Source organism: Passer domesticus, chromosome 15, assembly GCF_036417665.1.
Source record: "Passer domesticus isolate bPasDom1 chromosome 15, bPasDom1.hap1, whole genome shotgun sequence".
NCBI classification, from domain to species: domain Eukaryota; kingdom Metazoa; phylum Chordata; class Aves; order Passeriformes; family Passeridae; genus Passer; species Passer domesticus.
Genome location: NC_087488.1, coordinates 2,438,356 through 2,461,752, shown reverse-complemented (window position 1 = coordinate 2,461,752; position 23,397 = coordinate 2,438,356). Strand labels below are relative to the sequence as shown.

The 23,397-nt window shown below is 61.1% G+C and overlaps 4 protein-coding genes across 9 annotated transcripts in view; all 4 read left to right on the top strand.

Moving 5' to 3' along the window:
* XPO6 (exportin 6) overlaps positions 1–1,809 on the top strand; it is a 58,532-nt gene extending 56,723 nt beyond the window's left edge. For both annotated transcript variants that reach the window (XM_064390441.1, XM_064390440.1), the window contains exon 24: positions 1,190–1,809. In XM_064390441.1, coding sequence (XP_064246511.1) covers positions 1,190–1,291 — 102 coding nt within the window. In that variant the 3' untranslated portion in view covers positions 1,292–1,809. The remainder of the gene's footprint in view (positions 1–1,189) is intronic.
* A 1,018-nt stretch (positions 1,810–2,827) lies between these two features.
* NME4 (NME/NM23 nucleoside diphosphate kinase 4) lies at positions 2,828–6,979 on the top strand. Of its 3 annotated transcripts, XM_064390458.1 has the most exons (6): positions 2,828–2,939; positions 4,122–4,346; positions 5,719–5,849; positions 5,925–6,026; positions 6,097–6,197; positions 6,259–6,509. In XM_064390458.1, the coding sequence occupies exons 2-6, from the start codon at positions 4,286–4,288 to the stop codon at positions 6,377–6,379; spliced, it is 516 nt and encodes a 171-aa protein (XP_064246528.1). In that variant the 5' UTR covers positions 2,828–2,939; positions 4,122–4,285; the 3' UTR covers positions 6,380–6,509. The 3 variants fall into 3 exon arrangements, with proteins under 3 accessions (XP_064246528.1, XP_064246525.1, XP_064246526.1); XM_064390455.1 differs by having other exon boundaries at positions 5,925–6,979; XM_064390456.1 differs by lacking the exon at positions 2,828–2,939 and having other exon boundaries at positions 3,656–4,346; positions 5,925–6,979.
* Positions 6,980–7,783: 804 nt separating this feature from the next.
* On the top strand, positions 7,784–13,821 carry DECR2 (2,4-dienoyl-CoA reductase 2). Of its 2 annotated transcripts, none has more exons than XM_064390230.1 (9): positions 7,784–7,924; positions 7,996–8,064; positions 8,346–8,397; positions 9,405–9,540; positions 9,828–9,952; positions 10,438–10,531; positions 10,778–10,882; positions 11,768–11,956; positions 12,816–13,821. In XM_064390230.1, exons 1-9 carry the CDS (start codon positions 7,827–7,829, stop codon positions 12,848–12,850), a joined length of 903 nt encoding a protein of 300 aa, XP_064246300.1. In that variant the 5' UTR covers positions 7,784–7,826; the 3' UTR covers positions 12,851–13,821. The 2 variants fall into 2 exon arrangements, with proteins under 2 accessions (XP_064246300.1, XP_064246301.1); XM_064390231.1 differs by having other exon boundaries at positions 11,768–11,985.
* A 1,534-nt stretch (positions 13,822–15,355) lies between these two features.
* Positions 15,356–23,397, top strand: part of RAB11FIP3 (RAB11 family interacting protein 3) — an 80,469-nt gene continuing 72,427 nt past the window's right edge. Inside the window, exon 1 of one of the 2 annotated variants that reach the window (XM_064390862.1) lies at positions 15,356–16,273. In XM_064390862.1, the coding sequence (XP_064246932.1) occupies positions 15,701–16,273 (573 nt within the window). In that variant the 5' untranslated portion in view covers positions 15,356–15,700. The remainder of the gene's footprint in view (positions 16,274–23,397) is intronic. The other variant, XM_064390861.1, reaches the window with a different exon arrangement.

Sequence of the window (23,397 nt, the reverse complement as noted above, 5' to 3'; positions counted from 1 at the left end):
AAGGAGGGGCCTGCAGCACTGTGGTGCTGCCAGGGTGCACAGTGCTCCCCCAGAATGCGCTGGCGATGTTTCCAGGCAGTGCCTTTGCTCCCAGCACTTCCATGCTCAGCAATCCCCAGCCATGGGGTTCTCAGAGCAGGCAGCAGAGCTGCCATCACCCCTCAGGCTGCACGGTGCTGTGGGAGTCAGGGAAGGTGTTTCCTGGAGGAAGGTTTCACTGCACTGGGCTGATGCTCAGCTCCTTGCCTGAATCTTGATCCAGCTGCTGGCCAGATGTTTGAGGGTTACAGTAAGGACAGCAGAGTACCTGCACAGGCTCACAATCCCTGCAAACCCCTCGTGTGTGGGAAGGAAACGTGTGGAATATCATGGCAGAGCAGCAGGTTCTGGCTTCCATTGGCTGAGGGTTGTCCATTGAGTGCTCCCTGTCCTGAGGGAGGAGATGGGAATTTGAGACCAAGGGGGAGGGTAGGAATAGAGCCCTGGGGGAATTGGTTGCCTCTGGAAGGTAACTGTTCTTCAGGAATACCAGCCCTTGTTAGGGAGGGTGTGACACCCAGGAGCCTTGGCAGGAGGGCAGCAAGGAATTAGTGCTGCATCTGGCCATGGAGCCAGGATGGGAGAGCTGGGGGAGAGATGGATCCAGGGAGAGCTCAGAGCCCCTGCCAGGGCCTAAAGGGGCTCCAGGAGAGCTGCAGAGGGACTGGGGACAAGGCATGGAGGGACAGGACACAGGGAATGGCTCCCACTGCCAGAGGGCAGGGCTGGATGGGATATTGGGAAGGGATTGTTCCCTGGGAGGGTGGGCAGGCCCTGGCACAGGGTGCCCAGAGCAGCTGTGGCTGCCCCTGGATCCCTGGCAGTGCCCAAGGCCAGGCTGGGCAGGGCTTGGAGCAGCCTGGGACAGTGGGAGGTGTCCCTGCCTCATCCCTCCCTGGATGAGTTTTAAGGCCCTTCCCAGCCCAGAGCATTCCATGATTCCATGACCATTGCTCTGGGCCTCGCTGCACCGTGAGAAGCCGGAGATGGGAGCAGAGCCTGGATCCCTGCAGTCGGCTCTGAAACCATCTCTGCCCCAGAAGCTGCAGCTCCCTGGGCTCAGACTGAGTGGGGTGGATCTGTTCACTGTGCACTGGGTGCCTGCCCCTCTCTGCTGTCCCTTCCCAGCAGTTTTTTCTCTCCCTTGCAGGACCTGCCCTCGTTCACGCAGAACGTGCACAGGCTGGTGAACGACCTGCGCTATTACAGACTGTGCAACGACAGCCTGCCCCCGGGCACTGTGAAGTTATAGTGACCGCCCTGGACTGCCCCTGCCGGGCACGGCCCGTCCTGCCGGGCGCCGCCGGGCTGCACCGCGCTCCTCGAGTGCTCCCTGCCCGGCCGAGGCCCTGGAGCCGGCAGGATGTGTCTTAACGCCCGCCCCGGGCCGTCCCGACTGCCGGGAAATCCTCTCCCGGGGCTTTCCCTCTGCTCCCGTAGCACTTTGTTGCATCTGGAGGTGTCTGGAGACATCGTGTCCGTATCAAACGCGAGGCAGAAGCGCCAAAGACCACTTCAGACATTCGTACCTTCGTGTCATTCCACCTTCCTGCCCCGCCCAGCTCTCGGAGGAGTCTCCTGGCGTTGGGACTGGTTTGGCACTTCTGTCACTCCCTTTGTTTTTAAATTGCCTTGAAAACCTCCCCGATGTTGGCGGGGATTTAGAGACTTTTTTTGGGTTTTTTTTTAAACGTTTTCTCATCATTCCATTGTGATACTAAAACAACATGCTTAATGGGAATAAAGTGCTTACTTTGTTGTTTTAAATAACTGGGGGCTGGGTTTGTTTCCCTCTAGGTCATTTTGTAGAAATGAACAGGCAGTGATCCACAGCTTTTCCCAGGATCAGGAATGAGGAGCAGCCAACAAGGATCCCAACAAGTCCAGCAGCTCCTGGAAGGTGCAGATCAGTGGTGGCTTCTTCTGCTGTCTCCTCATTGTTCTCCACCTGTGTTTTCTGTCACATGTTGTGGTGATCCATTCATCCTCTCCAGCACACGTGTCTGAATGGAGCATGAAGTGCCTGCAGGAGGAAATCCCCCATTCCAGGGAGCCTGGAGCTGAAGTTCACCCTCTGCCCAGTGCCCCAGTGGTGGCATCTGTCTGGTGAAACTGCAGACACCAGTCAGGCAGGGACAGGTTGTGTGGGGCTTGTGGATCTCTGATCACGCAGCTGGGAATGATTTCTTCTCCCTGAGGTCTCTGGTCAGGAAGCAGTATTATATCAGTCCTAATTTTTATGTTTAATAGATTAAATTTGAGAAGCATGGAGTGACAGGACAAGGGGAAATGGCCTTAGGCTGAATGAGGGCAGGGTAAGATGGGATATTGGGAATTAGGAATTGTTCCCTGTGAGGGTGGGCAGGCCCTGGCACAGGGTGCCCAGAGCAGCTGTGGCTGCCCCTGGATCCCTGGCAGTGCCCAAGGCCAGGCTGGATGGGGCTTGGAGTGACCTGGGACGGTGGGAGGTGTCCCTGCCATGGCAGGGGTGGGATGAGCCCTGAGGTCCCTTCCAACCCAAACACTCCATGATTCTGTGGAATCATTCTTAATTCCCTGTGTTTAAGTGGGCAGCTGCAGTGGCAGGAGCAGCAGCAGGCTCTGGGAGGGGAGCACTCCTGGAGATGTTCTGGGAATGTTTGGAGATGTGTTGTGGCTGCACCTGGACAGCTGGGAGGTGTCAGGGGTGAGCTGCAGTGGGGCAGCACTTCCTCCATGGTTCCTGTGTTTCAGTTTGTGGACAGGCCCCTTCCCTGTGCCCGTTTGTCATGGGGAGATGATGGATGCTGTTGGATTATCTGTGCCTTCCCTGCATCCAGGCTCTGACCTGGATGTTTGGGCTCCCTGCCCTGGAGCAGTCCGGATGCCCAGGATGTGCCTCACTGCTGCAGCCCGGGCAGGTGAGGGCTGAGCTGCCTCTGGAGGGCTGAGGGAGAAGGGAGGAAGGGGGTGATGGCTGGGCCCAGCCTTCCCAAGCTCCCTGCCAGCCACACCTGGAACAACACTCGGAGTGCCCCTGTCTCCACTGAGACTTGGAGTCCTTGCTGTTCCTGCTGGTCACGGTGCACGAGCACCCAGTGCAGGCTCCAGCCCTGGCCCTGCAGCCTGGCCCTGCTCCTGAGCTGCTCCTGGGCACCCTCAGCAGCTCTGCCCTGCCCTGGGCTGCCCTGGGGGCACGGGAAGCTGGCAGCCACTCCTGCACCTCCTGGCTGTGGCTCCCCTTGGGCTGAAGGGATTTCATCCCAGTACAGCTCTCCAGGCCCATGCTGCTTTTTTCTTGGCTTGACACAAGGTGAAAGTAGATTTTCCCTTGGTCAATGCCAGCAGCTGCCAGGTGGCCAAAGCCCAGGCTCCCATCTGCCACCCCTTGTCCTAAAACCTCTTCCTCTTTGCCACCCTTCTGTCCCATTGCCCCTGGCCTGGCAGACCTGCAGAGGGGCCTTTCCCCACCCCCAGCCCCTTGTTTGGGGCCAGAAAAGTCTCTTTTCCACAGCCTATTGAATCCCTTTGCCCATGGGCTGGCACTGGGGTGTTTTTTTGCCATGGTGCTGAGCACAGCCAGTCCCCAGAGCCCCCCAGGCTGTGGCAGGGGTTTTGTCCCCCCCTCCCTGTGCCAGGGTGGTAACAGGGACAGTGGGATCAAGCCCAGCCCTCAGGATACTCCTCAGTCCTTCAGGTCAGCACAGATGTGGGAGACAGGCTCCAAGCAGCCAGGCTTTTCCATGAGCCTGTCAGGCTGCTCTCCCATGAGGTGTCTGAGTGCGGGGAAGCCCAGTTCAGAGTGGTTCCCCACACTGGGGTCTGGAATGGGCCTTGAGAGGTGATCAGAGGCTCCCGCCTGGGCAGTTCCTCTGCCCCCAGGGCCTTGCACCCCTTCCCCAGCACCCCCTGTGTCCAGGGCAGGTCTGTGCCCACAGGGGACACTGCCCTGGCTGCTCCAGGGCTGGGCTTCCCTTGTGCCCCAGTTCAGCCTGGCATGGGCTGACCTGGCTAGACCCTGCAGAGGCAGATTTGGGTCCTGGCAGGGTCTGAGCTCCCACCCCACAGGGCTTGGGATTCCAACCCGGGATGTTCCGTGTCAGGATGCTCCGTGCTGGAATGCTCTGGATGGGGAGGATGCTCTGTCCCGGGAGGTCCCGAGCAGGCGCGGCGGCCTTTAAGGGGAGGGACGGAATCCTGACCCGTCCCCGGGCCCTGAAAGCCTCGGCAGACCGACCGAGCCCGGCTCCGAGCCGCCGGGGCCGCCATGGGCTCCCTGGGGCGCTGCCTGGCCCGGAGCCTCCCCGGGCCCCGCTGCTACTGCTCCGGTGAGACACGGCCCCGTCCCTGTCCTGTCCCGGGGACCCTATCCCACCCTCATCCTGCCCCTGGGGACCCTGTCCCCATCCCTGCTCCAGAGAACCCGGTCCCCATCCCTGTGGGCCTTCAGCCCCTTCCCTGTCCTGCCCCTGGGGACCCTTTCCTCATCCCCGTCCTGCCCATGGGGACCCTTTCCTCATCCCCGTCCTGCCCATGGGGACCCTTTCCTCATCCCCGTCCTGTCCCCTGCCGGTGCTGCCCCTCAGCGCTGCTGTCCCCTCGGTGCCCCATCCCCTCGCAGTGTCCCCGGTCCCCCCGTGCCGGGCGGGTGGCGGCTCACGGGCTCCTGTGGCCCCTTTGTGGGGCGAGTCAGTGCCAGGCGCTGCTGTCCCCAGCCCCGTGTGCCGGGATGCGACAGAGGCCGGAGCTGGCGCTCCCTGAAGTCCCAAGGGGTTCAGTGTCCCCAGGGAGGTGCTGGAGGGACCGGGCAGGACCCTGGCAGAGCCAAGCCGTGCTCAGCAGTGCCCGGCTGAGCTCACGGGCTCGGTTTGTCCGGCACCGGGGCCACCCGGCCCCGCAGCCCGGGACGGGTCCCCGAAGGCATTGGCAGTGAAGTGTCCGCTCCCTTCCTCCTCTCCCCCTCTCCCTTCCCGTCCTTCCTGTCCCCTCTGTCCCGCCGGCGGACGGGATGCGCTGTCCCCTGGGGCTTCTGTCCCTTCCTGCGGCGCAGCCGCGGCAGGGCCAGCGGCGGGGTGAGACCTGCTGTGCCTCGGGTGACAGCGGGACCGGGACCGGACCGGACCCTGCTGTGCCTCGGGTGACAGCGGGACCGGGACCGGACCCTGCTGTGCCTCGGGTGACAACGGGACCGGGACCGGACCCTGCCGTCCCTCGGTCCCCGATTTTCCCCTTCAGCAGCGGAGCGCTGTGACCGGGCCGCGGGAAGGCCCCGGGGCCGGGCAGGGGACAGTCCCCAGCACGGGGACACGGCACGGACGTGCCTGGCTTAAAGGCTGTGTTTCCTGGCCACGGACATGTCCCCAACACCCGTCAGAGCTTTGTGACACGTCCCCTGGGACCCCAGCAGCCTGAGAGGCACAGCTTGGCCAGGGGACACGCCCCGGGATGGGATGGGATGGGATGGGATGGGATGGGATGGGATGGGGACAGGGGGGGGGACAGCGATGGGGACACGGATGGAAACAGGAACGGGGACAGTGATGGGGCCAGGGATAAGTACAGGGATGGGGGCGGGTTCCCATCGGCAGCCTGGGCCCGAGTACAGCCCGTGGTGCCGCGGGGACAGCTCGGGGCCCTGCTGCCGTGTCGGGGGGTCCTGTGTCCCCACGCGGGGTGACAGCGGCCCGCGGCCCCGCGCAGCCCCCGCGGCGCTGCAGGAGAGGACGCTGCTGGTGGCCAAGCCGGACGCGGTGCAGCGGCGGCTGCTCGGGGACATCATCCAGCGCTTCGAGCGCCGCGGCTTCCAGCTGGTGGCCATGAAGCTGCTCCAGGTACGGGGCCCGCGGGGAGCGAGCGGGGCTGCCCGGGGGCACGGCCCGGGTGTCACCGTCACCGCCGCTGCCCAGGCGGACCGGAGCCTCGTGGAGCAGCACTACGAGCAGCTGCGGCTGAAGCCCTTCTACCCCGCGCTCGTCGCCTACATGACCTCGGGGCCGGTGGTGGCCATGGTGAGGGGACAGCCCGGGGGGCGCGGGGGGCTCAGCTGTCCCTGTCGCTGTCCCTGTCCCTGTCCCGCAGGTGTGGGAGGGCTACAACGTGGTGCGGTGCACGCGGGCCATGGTTGGGGACAGCAGCGCCGTGGGGACAATCCGCGGGGACCTCAGCGTGCACATCACCAGGTAGGGCCGCGGGGGCGGGCCCCAGGGCGGTGGCACTGTCCCCATCGCTGTCCCCTCGCAGGAACGTGGTCCATGCCAGCGACTCCGCCGAGGCGGCCCAGCGGGAGATCGGCTTCTGGTTCCGGCGGGACGAGCTGGTGGCCTGGGACAGCAGCGACAGGGACAACATCTACGGGCTCTAGGGTCGGGCCGGCCGGGGGCACCCCGCCCCCAATAAACCCCGGTGTCCCCAGCTCTGAGTCCAGTCTGCTCCCTCGGATGTCACCAGGAAGCTCTGGGAGGCACTGGGATGTACTGGGAGGCACTGGGTGATCATGGAGGGCACTGGGATGTCCCCAGAGGGCACTGGGGTGGTACTGAGAAGCCCCAGCAGACCCTGGGCTGTCCCTGGGGAGTACTGGGCTGTACTGGGAAGCTCTGGGATGTCCCTGGTACATCCGTGGAAGGTACTGGTCGGTACTGGGAAGCCTTTTGAGGCACTGGGATGTCCCTGGGAGACTCTGAGGAGCTCTGGGTGTCCATGGACTGTTCCTGGGGGACACTGGAGCTGTGCTGGGAAGCTCTGTGGGAAACTGGGATGGTGCTGGGAAGCTCTGGGATGAGCTGGGATGAACCCTGGGAGCACTGGAGCCGTACTGGGAGGCTCGGGAAGCCCCTGGGATGCCCCCGGGAGCACTGGAGCTGTACTGGGGGGCCCTGCGAAGAGCGGGGCTGTGCCTGGGGGCGGCAGGGGCTCTGCAGGACATCAGGGTGGGGTCTGAGCTGTGAAACTGGGAACTCCGTGCGGCACTGGGAACCGCTGGGACACCGCTGGGTGGCACCGGACACCGCTGAGAGGCGCTGGATGCCACTGTGAAACGCCGAGACACCACTGGGTGGCACTGGGGCCGCTGGGACACTGGGGAAAGCACCGGGACACCGCTGTGTGTGGATAGCACTGGGAACACTGGGAGAGCTCCGGGACAGCTCTGGGACAGCACTGGGAGCTCACTGAGATAACACTGGGATCTCTCTGGGATCTCTCTCTGGGATCTCTCACTGGGATCTCTCTGGGATATCTCACTGGGATATCACTGGGATATCACTGGGATATCTCACTGGGATCTCTCACTGGGATCTCTCACTGGGATATCTCACTGGGATATCTCTCTGGGATCTCTCACTGGGATCTCTCACTGGGATATCTCACTGGGATCTCACTGGGATCTCTCACTGGGATATTTCTGGGATCTCTCACTGGGATCTCTCACTGGGATCTCTCACTGGGATATCTCTGGGATCTCTCACTGGGATCTCTCACTGGGATCTCTCACTGGGATCTCTCACTGGGATATCTCACTGGGATATCTCACTGGGATATCTCACTGGGATATCTCTCTGGGATCTCTCACTGGGATATCTCACTGGGATATCTCACTGGGATCTCTCACTGGGATCTCTCACTGGGATCTCTCACTGGGATCTCTCACTGGGATCTCTCACTGGGATCTCTCACTGGGATCTCACTGGTGGCCCCTCGCTGCAGTTCCCGCCGTGGCCGCTCGGTGTCGCTGTGTCGCGGGTCGCTCCCCGTTGCCAGGCGACGGCGGCGTTGCCCGCGCAGGCGCAGTGCGCAGCGCCCGCGCCGCCATGGCCGAGGCCGCCATGGCCGTGCGGGTGCCGCCGGACGAGGTCGGGGACGAGTGTCTGCGGCAGTACCGGCACCTGCTCAGCCCCGACCTGCTCGCGTGAGTCCCGCCGCTCGGGGGGCCAAGGGGCGCCTCCCGGGGCCGGCTCTGACCGTGCCTCTGTCCCACAGGGGCCAGGTGGCTTTCATCACCGGCGGCGGCTCCGGCATCGGCTTCCGCATCGCCGAGATCTTCATGAGGTGCGGGCCCCGCGGCGGGGCTGCTCCTTCCTTCGCTTCGCTTCCCTGCTCCTCCCTCCTCTTCACCCCCTTCTCTTCTCTGTCCCCGGTCCCGTCCCTGTCCCGCTGCGCTGCCCGGCCCTGCAGGAGCCGGGGTGCGGCCCGGGGGCTCCGGGGCCGGGCCCTGCCTCTCCGGGCCTGCGGGCCGCAGCGCCGCGGTTCCTGCGGGTGCCGCCGGGCCTGCGGTGACCCCGCGGTGCTGCTGCGGAGCCCGGCCCGTCTCAGCGGCGCCTTCCCTGCAGGCACGGCTGCCGCACCGTCATTGCCAGCAGGAACCTGCAGCGCCTGACCGAGGTGAGTCCAGCAGCCTGCGAGCCCCGAAATCCTGCTCTCTCCCGGTGGGGCCGAGCCCTGGGAATAGTGCAGTACGAGGAATGGCCTCCCAGTGCTTCCCAGTGCCTCCCAGTGCCTCCCAGCCTGCCAGCCCCGGGCACTCCGGCGGTTTGGGGCTGCACCCACTGCACAGCTGTGTTAACCTGGAACCTGCATTGTGGGGGCTATTCCGTGATCCTGATTGCTTTCTGTGGGGGAGAGAGACAGAAGTGGGCTGTGGGGGAGGTCTGTCAGCAGGACAGAGCCCAAGGTTGGACTGAAAGCTCAGTGTGGAGTGGGAGCAGACCCAGGGGCAGTGTGGCTTGTGGGTCGCACAGGTATCCTGTGTTTTGAGCAGAGGGGAGGGTGCAAGGGGTGGCTGTCATTTCCCACCCCCTCGTGCTCATGTGCCAGAAGAAGCTGGCTCAGCAGGTTTTTAGTCCTCAGGGGCCAGAGTCTTCTGAGGCCACAGAATCTGCAGTCCAGGACTCCAGCTGCTCGTGCACCTGTGTGCTACTGGGGTCCAAGACCTCTCACAGAGCCAAAAAAGAAGTTGGAGCAGCTCTGGGTGTTGTGTGGAGTTGCTGCTGAGCCTCTGTGTCCCCTGTGCTTAATTTGCTGGGGAAAATGTTGTTCTTAGTGAGCCATGGGGGTGGCTTGTGACAAACCCTGAGCTGCAGCGCTGGTCTGTCTCACAGCCTGACGCCTGGCTGCTCTGTCCTTGCCCTTTTGCCCACTGACTTTTTGGATCTAAAGGGCGATCATGCCTGGGCTCATGCCAAGAATGCTTTGCTGGGGTCCAACCTTTGTGCTTGCCCTGCAGAGATTGGGCTGTGGGCTGTGCTGTGTCCAGAGCAGCCCGTGCAGGCACCTGGGCTTAGCCAGCCCATGCATTGTGACTGGAATGCACCAAGCAGGAGCTTTCCCTGGCTACCCCAGGGCTAGCAGGGTGCAGCCAGGCTCTCTCAAGGGTCTCTGTGTTCTTTCAGGCCTCGAAGAAGCTGGTGGCAGCCACAGGGCAGCAGTGCCTGCCCCTGTGCGTGGACGTGCGGCAGCCGCAGAGCGTCGCGGCAGCGGTGGACGAGGCGCTGCAGGAGTTCAAGAGGATTGACATCCTCATTAATGGTGAGGCTGCACAGGGCAGGGCTGGGGCTCGCTGCTGGGCAGGGTGATTTCCTGGGAGCACAGAGGAAGCAGAGATCTGTGTGTGGTGCATGGCCATCCCTGTTTGTCTAGGTGTGCATCATCCCTCGTGCTGGCTGTGCTGCCGGGCACCCAGAGCCACCAGCTTATCCCTTAGCAGGGCTGTCTCCGTGTGCTCTCCAGCATGCAGACATTGTTCCTCACCCTCCCTGTCCCAGAAGGGCCCTGATGTCTGTCCCAGCCCTGTCTTGCCTGTCCCTGTGGTTCAGGTGCTGCGGGGAACTTCCTGTGCCCAGCCAGTGCCCTGTCCTTCAACGCCTTCAAGACAGTGATAGACATCGACACCATGGGCACCTTCAACACCTCCAAAGTGCTCTTTGAGAAATATTTTCAGGTAAGTGGCACAGAGCCAGGGGACTCTGAGGAGAGGCTCTTGGAGGCAGGGGGTAGTGTCAAACCACACTGTGCTCCTGGGGAAATCAGGGAAGTGCAAGGACCCAGAGCCTCCCTGCACAGATCACTCTGTTCCCTTCCAGGGATCCCAGCCCTGAACTGGGGCTCCTCCTGTCCCTTGCCCTGGGGCTTTGCGCTGTTGCAGCACCTTTCCATGCTGTGTCACCTGGAGAAGCTGATCTCCTGCTCCCTTTCCAGCTCTGCCACTTTCCCTTGGCCTTTCCTTGTACCCTGCATGTCCCACCTCTCAGCAGGGCCCTGCTGGCTGCCCCAGCCCTGAGATTCAGTGGGTAGAGCTGCCCCAGTGATGGCTTGGCAGTGCCTGTGGGTGACTGTCCCTCCAAGCCCAGCTCTCCTGTCCCTCAGAGCCCTCTGTGACCGTTTGTGCTGCTGCCTGCCTAACTCCACATCTCCTTTCCTCCCCAGGACCACGGCGGGATCATCATTAACATCACAGCGACCCTGAGCTACCGAGGGCAGGCCCTGCAGGTGCACGCTGGGGCTGCCAAGGCTGCCATAGGTACCTCCCCCCACCCTGCTGGGGCTCTGAGCCTCGTGGGGCCAGGAAAGAAGACAATTCTTCCTCAATACTGTCATGGAAGATGCTTTGGGGAGGGGCAAGGGTGTGAATTGGTGTGGTTACTGCATGCCTGGGTTTGGGATGAGGCTCTGTGAAAAAAAAGCTGTGGCTTTTTTTTCCCCATCCAAAGAAGTTGCTGGCAGGGCTCTGCTCCTGTTTCTCACTGCTGTTGCAATCCCTCCCCAGATGCCATGACCCGACACCTCGCAGTGGAGTGGGGACCCAACAACATCCGTGTGAACAGCCTGGCCCCCGGCCCCATCTCGGGCACCGAGGGCTTCCGACGCCTGGGTGAGGCAGCCTGGGCTCACAGCCCTGCTGGGAGGGCACTGGGAGGGACCCCCAGTGCCACACAGCTCGTGGGGGTTGCTGCTGGGCACGGCTGTGCTTGGCTTGGCTGGCACAGCTCTGTGGGAGCAGCCCTTCCCACATCCCTGGTACCTCCCAGGGCACTGGTTTGGCAGCAGTTTGGGCTCTCTGGTGCCATGATGGAATGTGCTGTCCCAAAACTCAGCCCTGCCTGAGGGGTTGGCTCTTGTAGTCCATCAGCAGAGTGCTGGTGCAGCCCCAGAGGATGGGAAAGACCTGGAGCTCTTAGAGTGGGTCCAGAGGCCATGGAGATGCTCCAGGGGCTGGAGCCCCTCTGCTCTGGAGCCATGGAGACCTCAGAATCCCTTCCAGGGCCTAAAGGGGCTCCAGGAGTGCTGTACAGGGCTTCCCACTGCCAGAGGGCAGGGCTGGATGGGATTCTGGGAAGGAATTGTTCCCTGTGAGGGTGGGCAGGCCCTGGCACAGGGTGCCCAGAGCAGCTGTGGCTGCCCCTGGATCCCTGGCAGTGCCCAAGGCCAGGCTGGGCAGGGCTTGGAGCAGCCTGGGATAGTGAAAGGTGTCCCTGCCCATGGCAGGGGAGTAGAAGGAGAGATCCCCCCCAACCATTCCATGGTTCTAGAGCTTTCTGAGGTCCTTGAGCTCGCTGTGTCAGTACAAAATCCCTGCTAGGTTTGAGCTCCCCTCCTTTAAATCTTGCCAGGTTTTTATCCCAGGGCTGTGCCAGGATCTCATCCCAGTTCCCTGGAGCACTCAGCCAGCCCCATGGGCAGTGCTGCAGTGCCTGGCCAGCCCTGCTGGTGGACAGTCCTCCCATGGTCCAAACTGACTCTTTCCTGCTCCTTTTAGGTGGGAAGTTTGCTGAGCAATCCAACCAGTTCTCCGTGATCCCGCTGCAGCGCGCGGGGAACAAGACGGAGATCGCGCACAGCGCGCTGTACCTGGCCAGCCCCCTCTCGTCCTACGTCACCGGCACCACCCTGGTCGTGGATGGGGGCAGCTGGCTCACCTCCCCCAACAGCTTCTCTGCCTTGCTGGGTATTGCCTCCTCCTCTGCTAAACTCTAGGTGACTGCATTTCCCCCTCGTGGGATTGGAGCAGGGCTCCTCAGGGAAACGCTGCTTTTCCCTGGGCACGGGGCACAGGTGCTGTGAGGAGCGGCTGAGGGAGCTGGAAAGGGACTCAGCCTGGAGAAAAGGAGGCTCAGGCGGGACCTTGTGGCTCTGCACAGCTCCTGACAGGAGGGGACAGCCAGGGTGTCAGGTTCTGCTCCCAGGGAACAGGGATAAGACAAGGGGTAACAGCTTCAAGCTTTGCCAGGGGAGGTTTAGGTTGGGTATTAGAGAAAATTTCTCTGTGGAAAGGTTGATCAGGCACTGGACAGCTGCCCAGGACAGTGATGGTGTCCACATCCCTGGGGGTATTTAAAAACCATGTGGATGTGGCATTTGGGGACATGTTTTAGTGGTGGCCTTAGTAGTGCTGGGGGAACAGTTGGATTTGATGGTCCTAGAGGGCTTTTCCAGCTTAAACAATAATTCTTAACCATGATTCTCCTGGGGCATGGCTGCTGGAGCAGTGGGTACAGCATCCTCCTGGACAGTCCTTGGGATGAGCAGAACCTGCTGGATTTTCCCTTTGAGCCTGGCTTGTGACATGGTGTCTTTTGGACGCTTGTCCAGACACCTCTGAGATTCCCCCAAAGCAGCTGATGCCCATTTTCTGTGCCCCAGCAGCAGGATTGAGTACAGAGCATCCTAAGAGCCTCTTTCTTTCATGGATTCCTGCAGCCTGGCAGGGGCAGGGGTCTCCTGCTTTCCTCTCCTCCCTGCCTGTGTCCCACCTGGCTGGGCAGGCCCCAGCAGGGCTCTGTCCCCACCTCCACCCTCTCTTGCAGATGTCTGGGCTGCAGGAGCAAACCAGCCCCACTGATGGACAGCCTGGGACTGACCGACGGACAGACGTGACCCGGGACACCGAGTGGGGACATCTCCCAGAGGCAGAGCTGACAGCCACAGCCTCTCCTTGGCCCCTGGTGGTAGTGGTGACACTGCCAGTGCCGTGTGTGCCTGGGGGACACAGCTCTGGGGTGCTGGGTGGGGACCAAGCCCACCCCCATTGTGCCATTGCTGCCTTCTGAGCTGGTGTGCCTGGGGGTGCAGAGACAGCTTGGGATGAGATGGTCACTGGCCCTTTGTGCCTCCCTCCAAGCTGCTCCTGTGGCCCTTCCCAAGCCCCAAGCAGTGCCACCCATGGGTACCCATCCTCTCACTCCCCTTTCCCCTGTCTTAGCCTGAGAACTGCACAGGAGCCCCAGCAGCAGCAGCTCCTTTTGGGAGGGGGAGCAGCTCAGCCTGCCTGGGGTTGGGGTCACCCAGCATGGGGGGCCCAGTTCTGCCTTGGCAGCTCCTGGAGGGGAAACCCTGCCTGGGCAGGTGGCTGTGTCCCCTGAGGGGTCCTGGCTGGCACAGTGGTCCTGGGAGGCTGCCAGGGGTGCAGCTGGGATGCCCCTCCTGGGAGCAGAGGTGGTGTGAGGGCAGATCCCCCAGGTGCTGCTCTGCACTGCAGGTGTCAGTGCTCTGTCCACAGCCATCTGTCACACCAGTGTCACGCTGTCCCAGACACTCAGGCTGAGGCTAGTGAAGGGCTGGAACTGGAATGCAGCCCTTTCCTCCTGCTGGGCTGCACGGGTGGTGCTGCTGGAGCCAGCCCTGTCCCTGGTGCTGGTGCCCCGGGGGACACACACTGCTCCTGTGCACTCTCCTGCTGCTGCTGTAGTTTTTAGGCTCACCCTGGATTCCATGAAGCTTGTTCTCCCACTTAATCGTGTTTCCTACTTGATTGTAGGCTTGCCAGATTTTACTCCTTCCTCCAGGCCACAAATAAAGAATTTGCCCCCTGAAGCAGTGATGCCTCTGTCTGCTGCATGAGCACCAGTGCCCTGCCCAGCTGACTGCTCCAAACTGGGCACTAAGGGACAGGAAGAGCCACTGCTCCCACTGCCAGGGCCTCGTGTGGCTCCAGTCCTTGGCTCTGTGGTGCTTGGGGACCTGCCAGCTCCTCAGCCCCAGGGCTCTGGGAAGCTGGTTCCAGCAGCAGAGGTGGTGGGGAGCTGCTGAGGGCTTTGGTGAGAGGCTCAGCCCTTCAGGGGGATGGGGATGCTGTGCTTGGGCTGGGATCTGGCTGGATCCTTTGCCTGGGCCCTTGGGATTTGGCTCTGGCTGCAATATTCCTCCTGCTGGGTCACAGGCTGTGTTTTCTCCTGGAGAGGGTTGTGTGGTTGTGCTGGCTCTCCTGCCCAGCTGCAGCCTGGTCTCTGACCTGCAGCCCTGTTCTGGGGGGCTCTGTGGATTTCACTGTTCCACCATGAGCAGGTGCCTTGGGCACTGCCAGGGCTGTCCTGGCTCCTTGGCCACCCCAGGAGGAGGGAGCTGAGTTTGGCCACGTGTCCCCAGCACCAGGGGAGGGCAGAGCTCCGGGCCCAGCCTTGGAGCTGCAGGAGCCCACCCAGGGGCACGGAGCTGCCTCCCAGCACCAGGCTGTCCCCTCCAGCCCTGCAGGCTCCTCGCTCCCTGCCAGCAGGAACCTAACAGGAACCCTGGCTGCTCGAGCTGTCTGAAAACCGGGAATTGCATTGCCTGTGGGATTTTGAGGGGATGGCTGAGGCAGGTGCAGCTGTGCTTCCCCCGTGGGACTGACCCAGGAGCCCCTGCTTGCCTTTAGGGTGTGCTGAGGCAGGGGATTTGGAATGGGGGTTTCCATCCTTGCAGCACTGGGCTGGCTGGGCAGGGGTGACATCGTCCCTGGGGGTGCTGCTGAGCTCTGGCTCTCGGGGTGAGTGTGCTGGGGGCACATTGTGGCCCAGCCAGGCTGCTCCTGAGATGTCACACACATCCGTGGCCTGGGCAGGGTCACTGGGGCCAGGGATGCTCTTGCTCATCAAGTTTGCTGCTAATTATACCCAGGGGCTGTAATTCCACCCTCTGGGCCAGCTCAGGGCTGTGTTAGTGGGGTCATCCCGGTGCTCAAGCTGCACCGAGCCTGCAGGCTGTGAGCCCCAAGCACGGGCATTAATTAACCCATTGGCATGGCCCCAAGGGTGTCCCGGTGCTCAGTTCCCCCCTGGAGCAGCTCAGGCATCCCGGGCACAGCGCTGTCCCACCGGGGCTGGGGGTCCCGGAGCACGGCTCATCCCCCCGGAGGGATTCGGGGCTCGCACCCGGAGCAGCGGGCAGTCCCCACAGGGGCTGGGGTCCCGGTTCCTCAGCGGGGGGATTTGGGGGTTTGGGGGTTTGGGGTCCCCATTCACGGTGCCCCACGTGCTCGAGCTCCGCCTGGCCCCGCCCCCTCCGCCGGCCCCGCCCCCGCCGCGCGCGAGCCGGGCTGGGGGCGTGGCCTCGGCACGGGCTCGCGCCGCGGAGGGGCGGGGCGAATCGGGCCGGCAGGCGAGTGACGTCACCGCCCCGGCTACTGCGGCGCGGCCGGGCCGGCTCTGCCGCTGTCCGGGCGGGCGCGGGGCTGCCCTTCCTCGGCGCCGCCTCCCCTCACCCCCGGTCCCGGGCAGGACCCGCCGCCCCGGCCTTCGGAGCCGCCGCTCCCCGGGCAGGGCGGGACCGGCGGGGCCGTCCCCGGTGTCGGCGGGCGGGGCCGGCGTTCCTCGCACAAAGCCGCGAGTGCCGCGGGGACCGCACCGGCACCGGCACCGCCCCGATGTGAGCGGGGCATGGCCGCGGGGCATGGCCCGGGGCGGGCGGCGGCGGGCGCGGAGCGCCGGCGGTGAAGATGGAGCCGCGTCCGCCTGGGACCGAGCCCCCGCTGCCCCGGGGGCCGGGACCGGGGCCCGAGCCGGAGCTGGAACCGGAGCCGGAGCTGGACCTGGAACCGGAGCTGGAACCACAGCCGGAGCTGGACCTGGAACGGGAGCTGGACCTGGAACCGGAGCTGGAACCACAGCCGGAGCTGGACCTGGAACTGGAGCTGGGACCAGAACCGGAGCCAGAGCTGGACCTAGAACCCGAGCTGGACCTGGAACCGGAGCCGGACCTGGACTTGCAGCGGGAACCGGAGCCAGAGCTGGACCTGGAGCCGGAGGTGGAACCGGAGGCAGAGCTGGGCCCGGAGCCGGAGCTGGATCTGGACCTGTGGGCGCTTGAGCCCGGCGCTCCGGGCGCGGCGCCGCCGCCCTGGTGCCCGGGGCGGGCCGGGGGCAGCCCGGGCCCGGAGAGCCCCCCCGAGCCCCCGCCCGACGAGGAGCCGCGCCTCCGCCCGGTCTTCGACGCCCTGGACCGCGACGGCGATGGCTTCGTGCGCGTGGAGGAGTTCGTGCAGTTCGCCACGGCCTACGGCGCCGAGCAGGTGAGCACCGGGCACCGGGCACCGCACCTGCCCGCCGTGGGCCGGGCCCGGGACACCGGGCAGGCGGCACCGCTCGGTGCCCGGTGGGCCCGCGGCCCCAGGGTGATGGTGATGGTGGTTTCTGTGCCTTGGAGAGCGGCAGTGTCGCCAAGGACAGCGCTGCCGCCCCCGGTGAAGGGCACCCGGCCCGAGCGGCTCCCGGGGGGAGCCGGAGCCGCCGGGCTCGGGGAGCAGCGCCGCCGGGAGCCGCGCTCTTTGTTCTCCATCGCTGCCGCCCCGGGGCTCGGCTGGCCGGGGGCAGCCCGGGCCCTGGGGCTGCTCCGTGCCCCCGTGCTGACCGTGGGTCACTAAGGGAGCATCCCTGCCGGTGGCAGGGACTGGAGCGAGGTGATCCTGCGGGGCCTTTCCAGCCCAGGCCGTTCCCTGCTACCTCGCCCGTCCCGGCTTTGACAGCCTGGTTGTGTATTTTTCCCCTTTTCTGCTGCTTTGTGCCCTGGCGAGCCGGTGTTCCCCTGCAGCAGATCACGGGCGATGTAATTTGAAGCTGCCTGGGCTGACCCAAAATGGAGCAAGCTCCGGCAGCGCTCACCGGGGGATGGAGATGGATCTGTTGGTGCTTCATGCGCTGGCCCGGGCTGGCATCGCTACCAGGAAAAGAAGATTTATTGTTTTAAGGAATGCAGGTATTGCTGTGAAGTTTCCCTGTGCCTGCCCGGCTCTGCTCTCGCTCTCCATCCGTGGCTGCTGCGCGGGTATTTAAGTGCCATGACAAAGCAAATCATGTGTGAAGGAGGCTTTCGGTGGAGGAGGGCTTTTTGTCCCTGTCCTCCTGCTGGAAACACCTCTCCAAGATAAAACAAAGGCATTTATTTTAGAAAAACAGCCCTGCAAAGTGGGGACAGGGAACTTCTTTGTGTTGCTGAGGGGGCACTGTGTGTGCAGGGGGTCTCGAGGTGTGAGCTCGGGTACCTCCTCTGCCTGTGCCAGCAGAGAGGTTTTTATTCCTAAATCCTCTCTTCTGCCCTGTCCTGCCGCGGGCCGGGCTCCCTGTGTCCCACTGCTGTCCCCAGCAGAGGAGGCAGGAGCAGACTGCACACGCTGCCACCTCCCCGGGGACTGTGCCTTGTGTCCCTCGGCGTGGAGCAGCCCAAGGACGCGGGGAATGGGGACAGGAGGTGGCCTGTGTGTGGCAGGTGGCTCTGGGGGTGCAGCTCAGCCTGGCAGTGCCCGACGCTGGTGTGGGGATGAGCCAGAGCTCCGGAGGGGCCTCACTGAGCCTGGAAAACACCTCAGAGCACGGCCTGGGAGTGGCTGTGGGCTGCGAAGGTCACTCGAAGCTCAGGGGGTGTCCCTGGAGGTTTGTGCCATTGGATGGTGTCTGTCCTCATGGATCTGTCTGGGAAGGGGCTCTGCGGGCTCCCTGTTCCCTCCTGCTGAGCACAGCCAATGCTGCCTGTGCTGCCATGAATGATGCTTTGGAAAGCCATTTCTCTTCAGCCAGAGGCTGCTCCAGGCAGCTCCTGGCACTGGGACAGCGGGTGCTGGGCACCTTGGGGTGGCTGGTGTGGCACTGCCTGGGCCAGCAGGTCCTGGGCACTCCAGGGGTCTGGCAGAGGAGGAAAGGTGATGCCTGTGTGTGCAGGAGGACTTGGTGTGAGTCTGCAGCTTAGAAAGGACCAGGGCACACTGAGGGAGGAGGGGAAGGGGTTGGGGATTGGGTCTGTAAGCTCCCAGCAGATCCTATTTGTTCCTCATTCAGTGCCCTCTGTGATTACCCAGGCACAGGAGAACCATCACAGCCCGACCCCTCCCTCACAGCACCCCAGTTCTGGTTGTGGCACAGCCTTTATTTACACCTTCAGGGTCCCAATCAGGGGGAAGGGTCCCACAAGTGTCACTGAGTCCAGCTCCTGGCCCTGCACAGACACCCAACAATCCCACCCTGGGCATCCCTGGGCATCCCTGTCCAAACACCCCTGGAGCTCTGGCAGCCTCGGGGCTGTGCCGTTCCCTGGGCAGTGCCAGCACCCTCTGGGGAAGAACCTTTCCTGATCTCCAACCTGAGCTCCCTGATGTGTGGAGTAATAAAGGGAGGAGCTCTGGGGCAGTTCCTTGACCTATTTTTTGTGAAGCAGCTGGAACTTGGGCCCAAAGTGGGGCTTCTGGACAATGGAGATCTGGCTCAGATGGGAGTTAAAGGGCAGGAGCATCCCCAGTGGGTAAAACTGTGCTCAGGGGACTAAAGGGACCCTCGAGGTGTGAATAAAGCTTGTGCCACAGCCGTGATTGGGATGCTGGGAGAGAGGGGTGAGGTGTGATGGCTGGGTAATCACAGAGGGCAGTTAATGAGGAACAAACTCCAGCCCCTTGCTGCAGGTACCTGCTTCCCTTTCTGCTGCCCTCCTTCCTCCTGCCCACAGGGGTGGCTTCATGGTGGTGGAACAAATGGCTAAATTGAAGCCCAAGCAGCTGATTGCCAAGGCTGGAGAGCCTGTGTGTGTGTATCCACATGGCTGAGGAGCTGGGGAGCAGCAAGTGTTGTCTTTAGCGCTCAGTCAAACACCAGAGGCATTCATGGGCTGCTGAGTGAGCACTGTCAGCTCGTTTGGCTGCAACAATTATTAGCTAAATGTCAAAGGGAAGGCACCAGCTGGCGTTTATTCCATAAACACCATGGGATTGTGGGTTTCTGGCCGGATGAATTGGGTGTTTTTCTCTCCATGGGGATAGAAAATGGGGTTGGGATGGGGTTTTGCTTAAGCAGCTTGGAGGGCTGGCTGGGAGGGCTCTGTGGCTGTGCTGCTGGCATGGGGCAGGGATCCAGGCAGAGAAAAAGGCAGTTTGTGTTGACCTGCAGTTATAACAGCTGATAGGGACTGAGCTCTTGCCAGTGCCTTCATCTTCAAAGGCGTGATGGGAGGGGGTGCTGGGGGTGACACCTGAGCCAAGGGTGGCCTCGAGCAGGGAGGGACAGCCTTGGGATGGCCCCCACAGCCTGTCCCGGGAGGGGGCTTGTCCAGCATGGATTGTTCTGCCACTTGGAAGGTTCTCCTGGACCCCTGTTATGCTCCATGGATTTACAAACAAGATGTGGGACAGAAGGGTCTTGAGGACAACTTGACTTTCCCTGAGAACCACTTGATTTTTCATCCAAAACCCCTGGACTGCTCCCAGACCACCTGGGAGGCAGCTGCCAGTGGTGCTATGTTGTTATTGTCTCTTTCCTCCCCCTTTTCCCTGCTTTTCTCTGGGATCTGCTGCTCCCTGGAGCCGCTGGCTGGGGCAGAAGGATGGAGTAAGATTGGCTTAAACAGCGAGCAGGGAGGTGGGGACACGCTTGATGTCACTTTTGTGTCACCTTGTAAAGCAGGAGGGGTTGTGTCTTGCACTTGTGGGGGTTGCACAGACCCTAAGGCCATTGTGCAGCCACCTTTGGTTTAATTTTTTTATTCCAAAATTAACTTTTCTGTGTCCTGCCCACCGTAGCCCTCCATGTGTCTGGCTGGCTGAGGTGACAGAGCCCAGGGCTTTTCTCCCTGGGTTTATTTCCAGCAGGCTCACAGGAGAATGGATTGTTTGTAAGGCTGAGGACAAGCGTCCTGCTGGCACCTAGGGTTGTTTTTCCTTTTCTGTTGTGATCTAACAGACAATTGGAGAAGGAAAAGCCTCTTGCACCACATGATCTCACTGCCTTGGCTCAATTAAGAGAAATCCCAGAGTTTGTCTTGCTCACTTCCAAAGGCTCCTATTCCAAGGGATCTTCAGCCTTTTTTTTTTTTCCTCTTGATGATCAGTTTGAGCTTCATTCCAGTGGGATTTGTTTTGCTTTCTTAAACATTTCCATCCCTCAATACCTGTCCTGCCACCACATCAGCTCATCCTCAGCTGAGCTCTCTATGTTCAGCTTTTAACTTTCCCTCTGGGGATGGTTCCTGAGGGGTTTTATCAGGTTTTTGTACTTTTCTCAGCCTCTTGGAAGGGGGTGCCCAGCCTGAGAGCTGCAGAACAAATCCCATTTGGGGGTTGGCAGGGATCACTCCAGACAGCAGCTGCAAAGAATCCTGCAGTTGGTTTTTATTTTTGAATAAAACAATCTGAAAACCTGGCAGATATTTCCTGTATTGAAGTCTGGACAGTGTCAAACTGCAGCTTTTTAGAGGTTCCCCCTGTGGTGATGCCAGGCTGGCTGTTCCTGCTCCCCTCTGTGGATCCTGGGGAGCTGGGGACCTGGACCCAGGGCTTCTCCTTCCATCTGCCCTGGCCATGCTGACCTGGCAGCTGGTTTGGGATGTCCTCCCTCTCCCCTTGGTTTTCTCCCTGTGAAATCTAATGATCTCTGTCATGAGGAAACCCCTTTTTTGTTTCTTTTTTTTGTTTCTTTTTCCATTTTCTCATGGTTCTTACCCAGTTTGAGCAGAGGAAATGCTGCTTTTATGAAGAGATTTCTAAAATTACCTCTCATGGTTTCACAGGCCAGTGAGGCTTAAATTGCCTCCAACTGTGCTGCTGTACCTTCCAGAGGCTTTAATTGCTGTTTAACTACATGGAATATCCTGGCCTGGAAGGACCACCAGGTGCAGCTCCTGGAGTTTGGTTCTGCAGTGGAGAGGGGCTGGGCTGGCAGTGGGGATGCTCTTGGTGTGCAGGAGGTGCCTGTGGATGCCCCTGTGTGCTTTGGAACAGCAACAAATCTGGAATATTTTGCTTGCTTTGACCAAGGGCCCAGTTTTTTGCCCCCAAAGAAAATCATGGCAGGAAATTTGTGGGTTTTGGGAGATTGGGTGGGAGCCCTTTCCTCTCCTCCTCCCTCCTCTCCTCCCTCTTCAAAGGGCTTTTACCACCATCAATAAATAACAGGTCTGTGTGCTCCAGGAGCTCCAAGACAGGAGTTTTTCTTTCTCCCTCAGAGAGGAAAATGCTTCCAAGCCAACATATTTTGGGTAATTTTGGGCGAGGTAGTGGCTGCTTTGCAAATTCCATTTTCAGCTCGCTTGATTCACTTATAAATATCCCCAAAGCCTCCAAGGAAGAGATGATTCCTGTGCTCCTGGGTTTTTTTAGCTGCTCCTGCCTGGGTTTGGCTTTAAGCTCCTGGGAGGCCTCCTGGGAGTGGTGGGGAGGGCTGGGAGCAGATCAGAGCTGGGCAGAGCTCTGGTGATGTGTTTGTGGCTGGGATCAGATGGAGGGATGGCTTATCCTGGAGGGATGGAGCCTGCAGGGCTGTGAATGCTCAAAGCCTGGGTTTGTCTGCAAGGGCTGGCAGGAGGGTGCTGGTGGTAATTTTATCCCAGCTCCCAGTTTATTAAATCAACCTTTTATTCTGCCTGGCTCCTGCAGGTTGAGAGTGCAGTGAAGGTGGAGTGGGGCTGGATTTTTGGGAGAGGGACTGGGGACAAGGGATGGAGGGACAGGGGATGGCTTCCCACTGCCAGAGGGCAGGGCTGGATGGGATATTGGGAAGGAATTGTTCCCTGTGAGGGTGGGCAGGCCCTGGCACAGGGTGCCCAGAGCAGCTGTGGCTGCCCCTGGATCCCTGGCAGTGCCCAAGGCCAGGCTGGGCAGGGCTTGGAGCAGCCTGGGACAGTGGGAGGTGTCCCTGCCATGGCAGGGGTGGCACTGGATGGATTTAGAGTCCCTTCCAACCCCAGCCACGCTGTGATTTGCTTTGATCAGGGTTAGATGTGTTCCTCAGGAACTGGAGTTCATTCCTGAAAAGAAACCCCGATTGTCCAGGAGGAGGAGAAGCATCAGTCCCAGCTTTGCAGAGCTGGCACGGGCTGAGGGAGCAGATCTGGGGTGTGGGTGCAGCACCAGCTGCTCTGGGGTGGGCACTGCCCCAGGCTGGCACAGGAGCCCCAGCAGCAGCAAAGGGACCATCTGAGGGTTTTCAGGGTTGGGCTGGAAAGACTAAAGCCCATCCAGTGCCACCCCTGCCATGGCAGGGACACCTCCCACTGTCCCAGGCTGCTCCAAGCCCTGCCCAGCCTGGCCTTGGGCACTGCCAGGGATCCAGGGGCAGCCACAGCTGCTCTGGGCACCCTGTGCCAGGGCCTGCCCACCCTCACAGGGGAGAATCTCTCTGTAATATCCAATGTAAATCTCTCAGGTCAAACCTTTCCCCCTTCTCCTGTCACTGCCTGTATAAAATTCCTTCTCCCTCTCTGTTTATAAACCCCCTGTAAATACTGAGAGAAGAGAGGTGGATTCACAAGAAGCTTCCTCTCAGGAGAAGAGTATTTCCTGAGGCTGTGATTGATTAAAATTGGATTGGGGTCACCATAATTAACTGGAATATGATAGTGCACCACAACACAGGGCTCATTTCAAGCTGCTCTTGCCCACAGAGGCCTCTCCCAAAGCATTCCCAGGCTGCTGATAGCATTATGTAACTCAGCCCAGACAATAATTGATAATCATTACAATTGCCCACAGAATTCCTCTCCACTTTATTCCTGTTTGACTTTCGTTTGCTGCTCATCATCAGAGGAATGATCTGCTTGGAACCCAGGGGCCTTTTTTTTTTTTTTTTTTTTAATTCCTGGCTTTGGAATTTTGCAAAACAAATTACTTCCCTTCAGCCTCAGCTGCTTGGGCAGGGAGAGTTTCTGCTGGGCCACCCTCAGCATCCCCTCTGCACTGGCACCAATATTTTTCCTAGGAATGGAACCTGAACAACAATGAACCAACATTGTTCCAGCTCTAGGAACCTGCTGGCAGTGAAGCATGCCTTGCTTCTCCCTGTTCCTCATGCCTGGCTCCATCTTTCCATAATTCCTGTGTGGGTTCCTGGCCTGGCACCCCAGGCTGGTCCCTGGGGGAGCAGTGGGAGCCCTTCTCTCTCTGTGGCTGTGTAAATTCAGGCACCCGTGCAGAATGGAGGTACAAAGCTGCCAGACTGGTTCTGCAGGGCTGGGAGTCAGGGAGGCACTGGGGAGCTCTGGGATCACTGAGTCCAACTGCTCCATCCTTGCCAGGGCCACCACTGAAACGTGTCCCCAGTGCCACATCCACGTCTTTTGTGAGATCTTCCAAGGATGGGGAGTCCACCACTGCCCTGGGCAGCTGTGCCAGTGCCTGACCACCCTTTCCATGAAGGAATTTCCCCAATATCCAACCTAAACCTC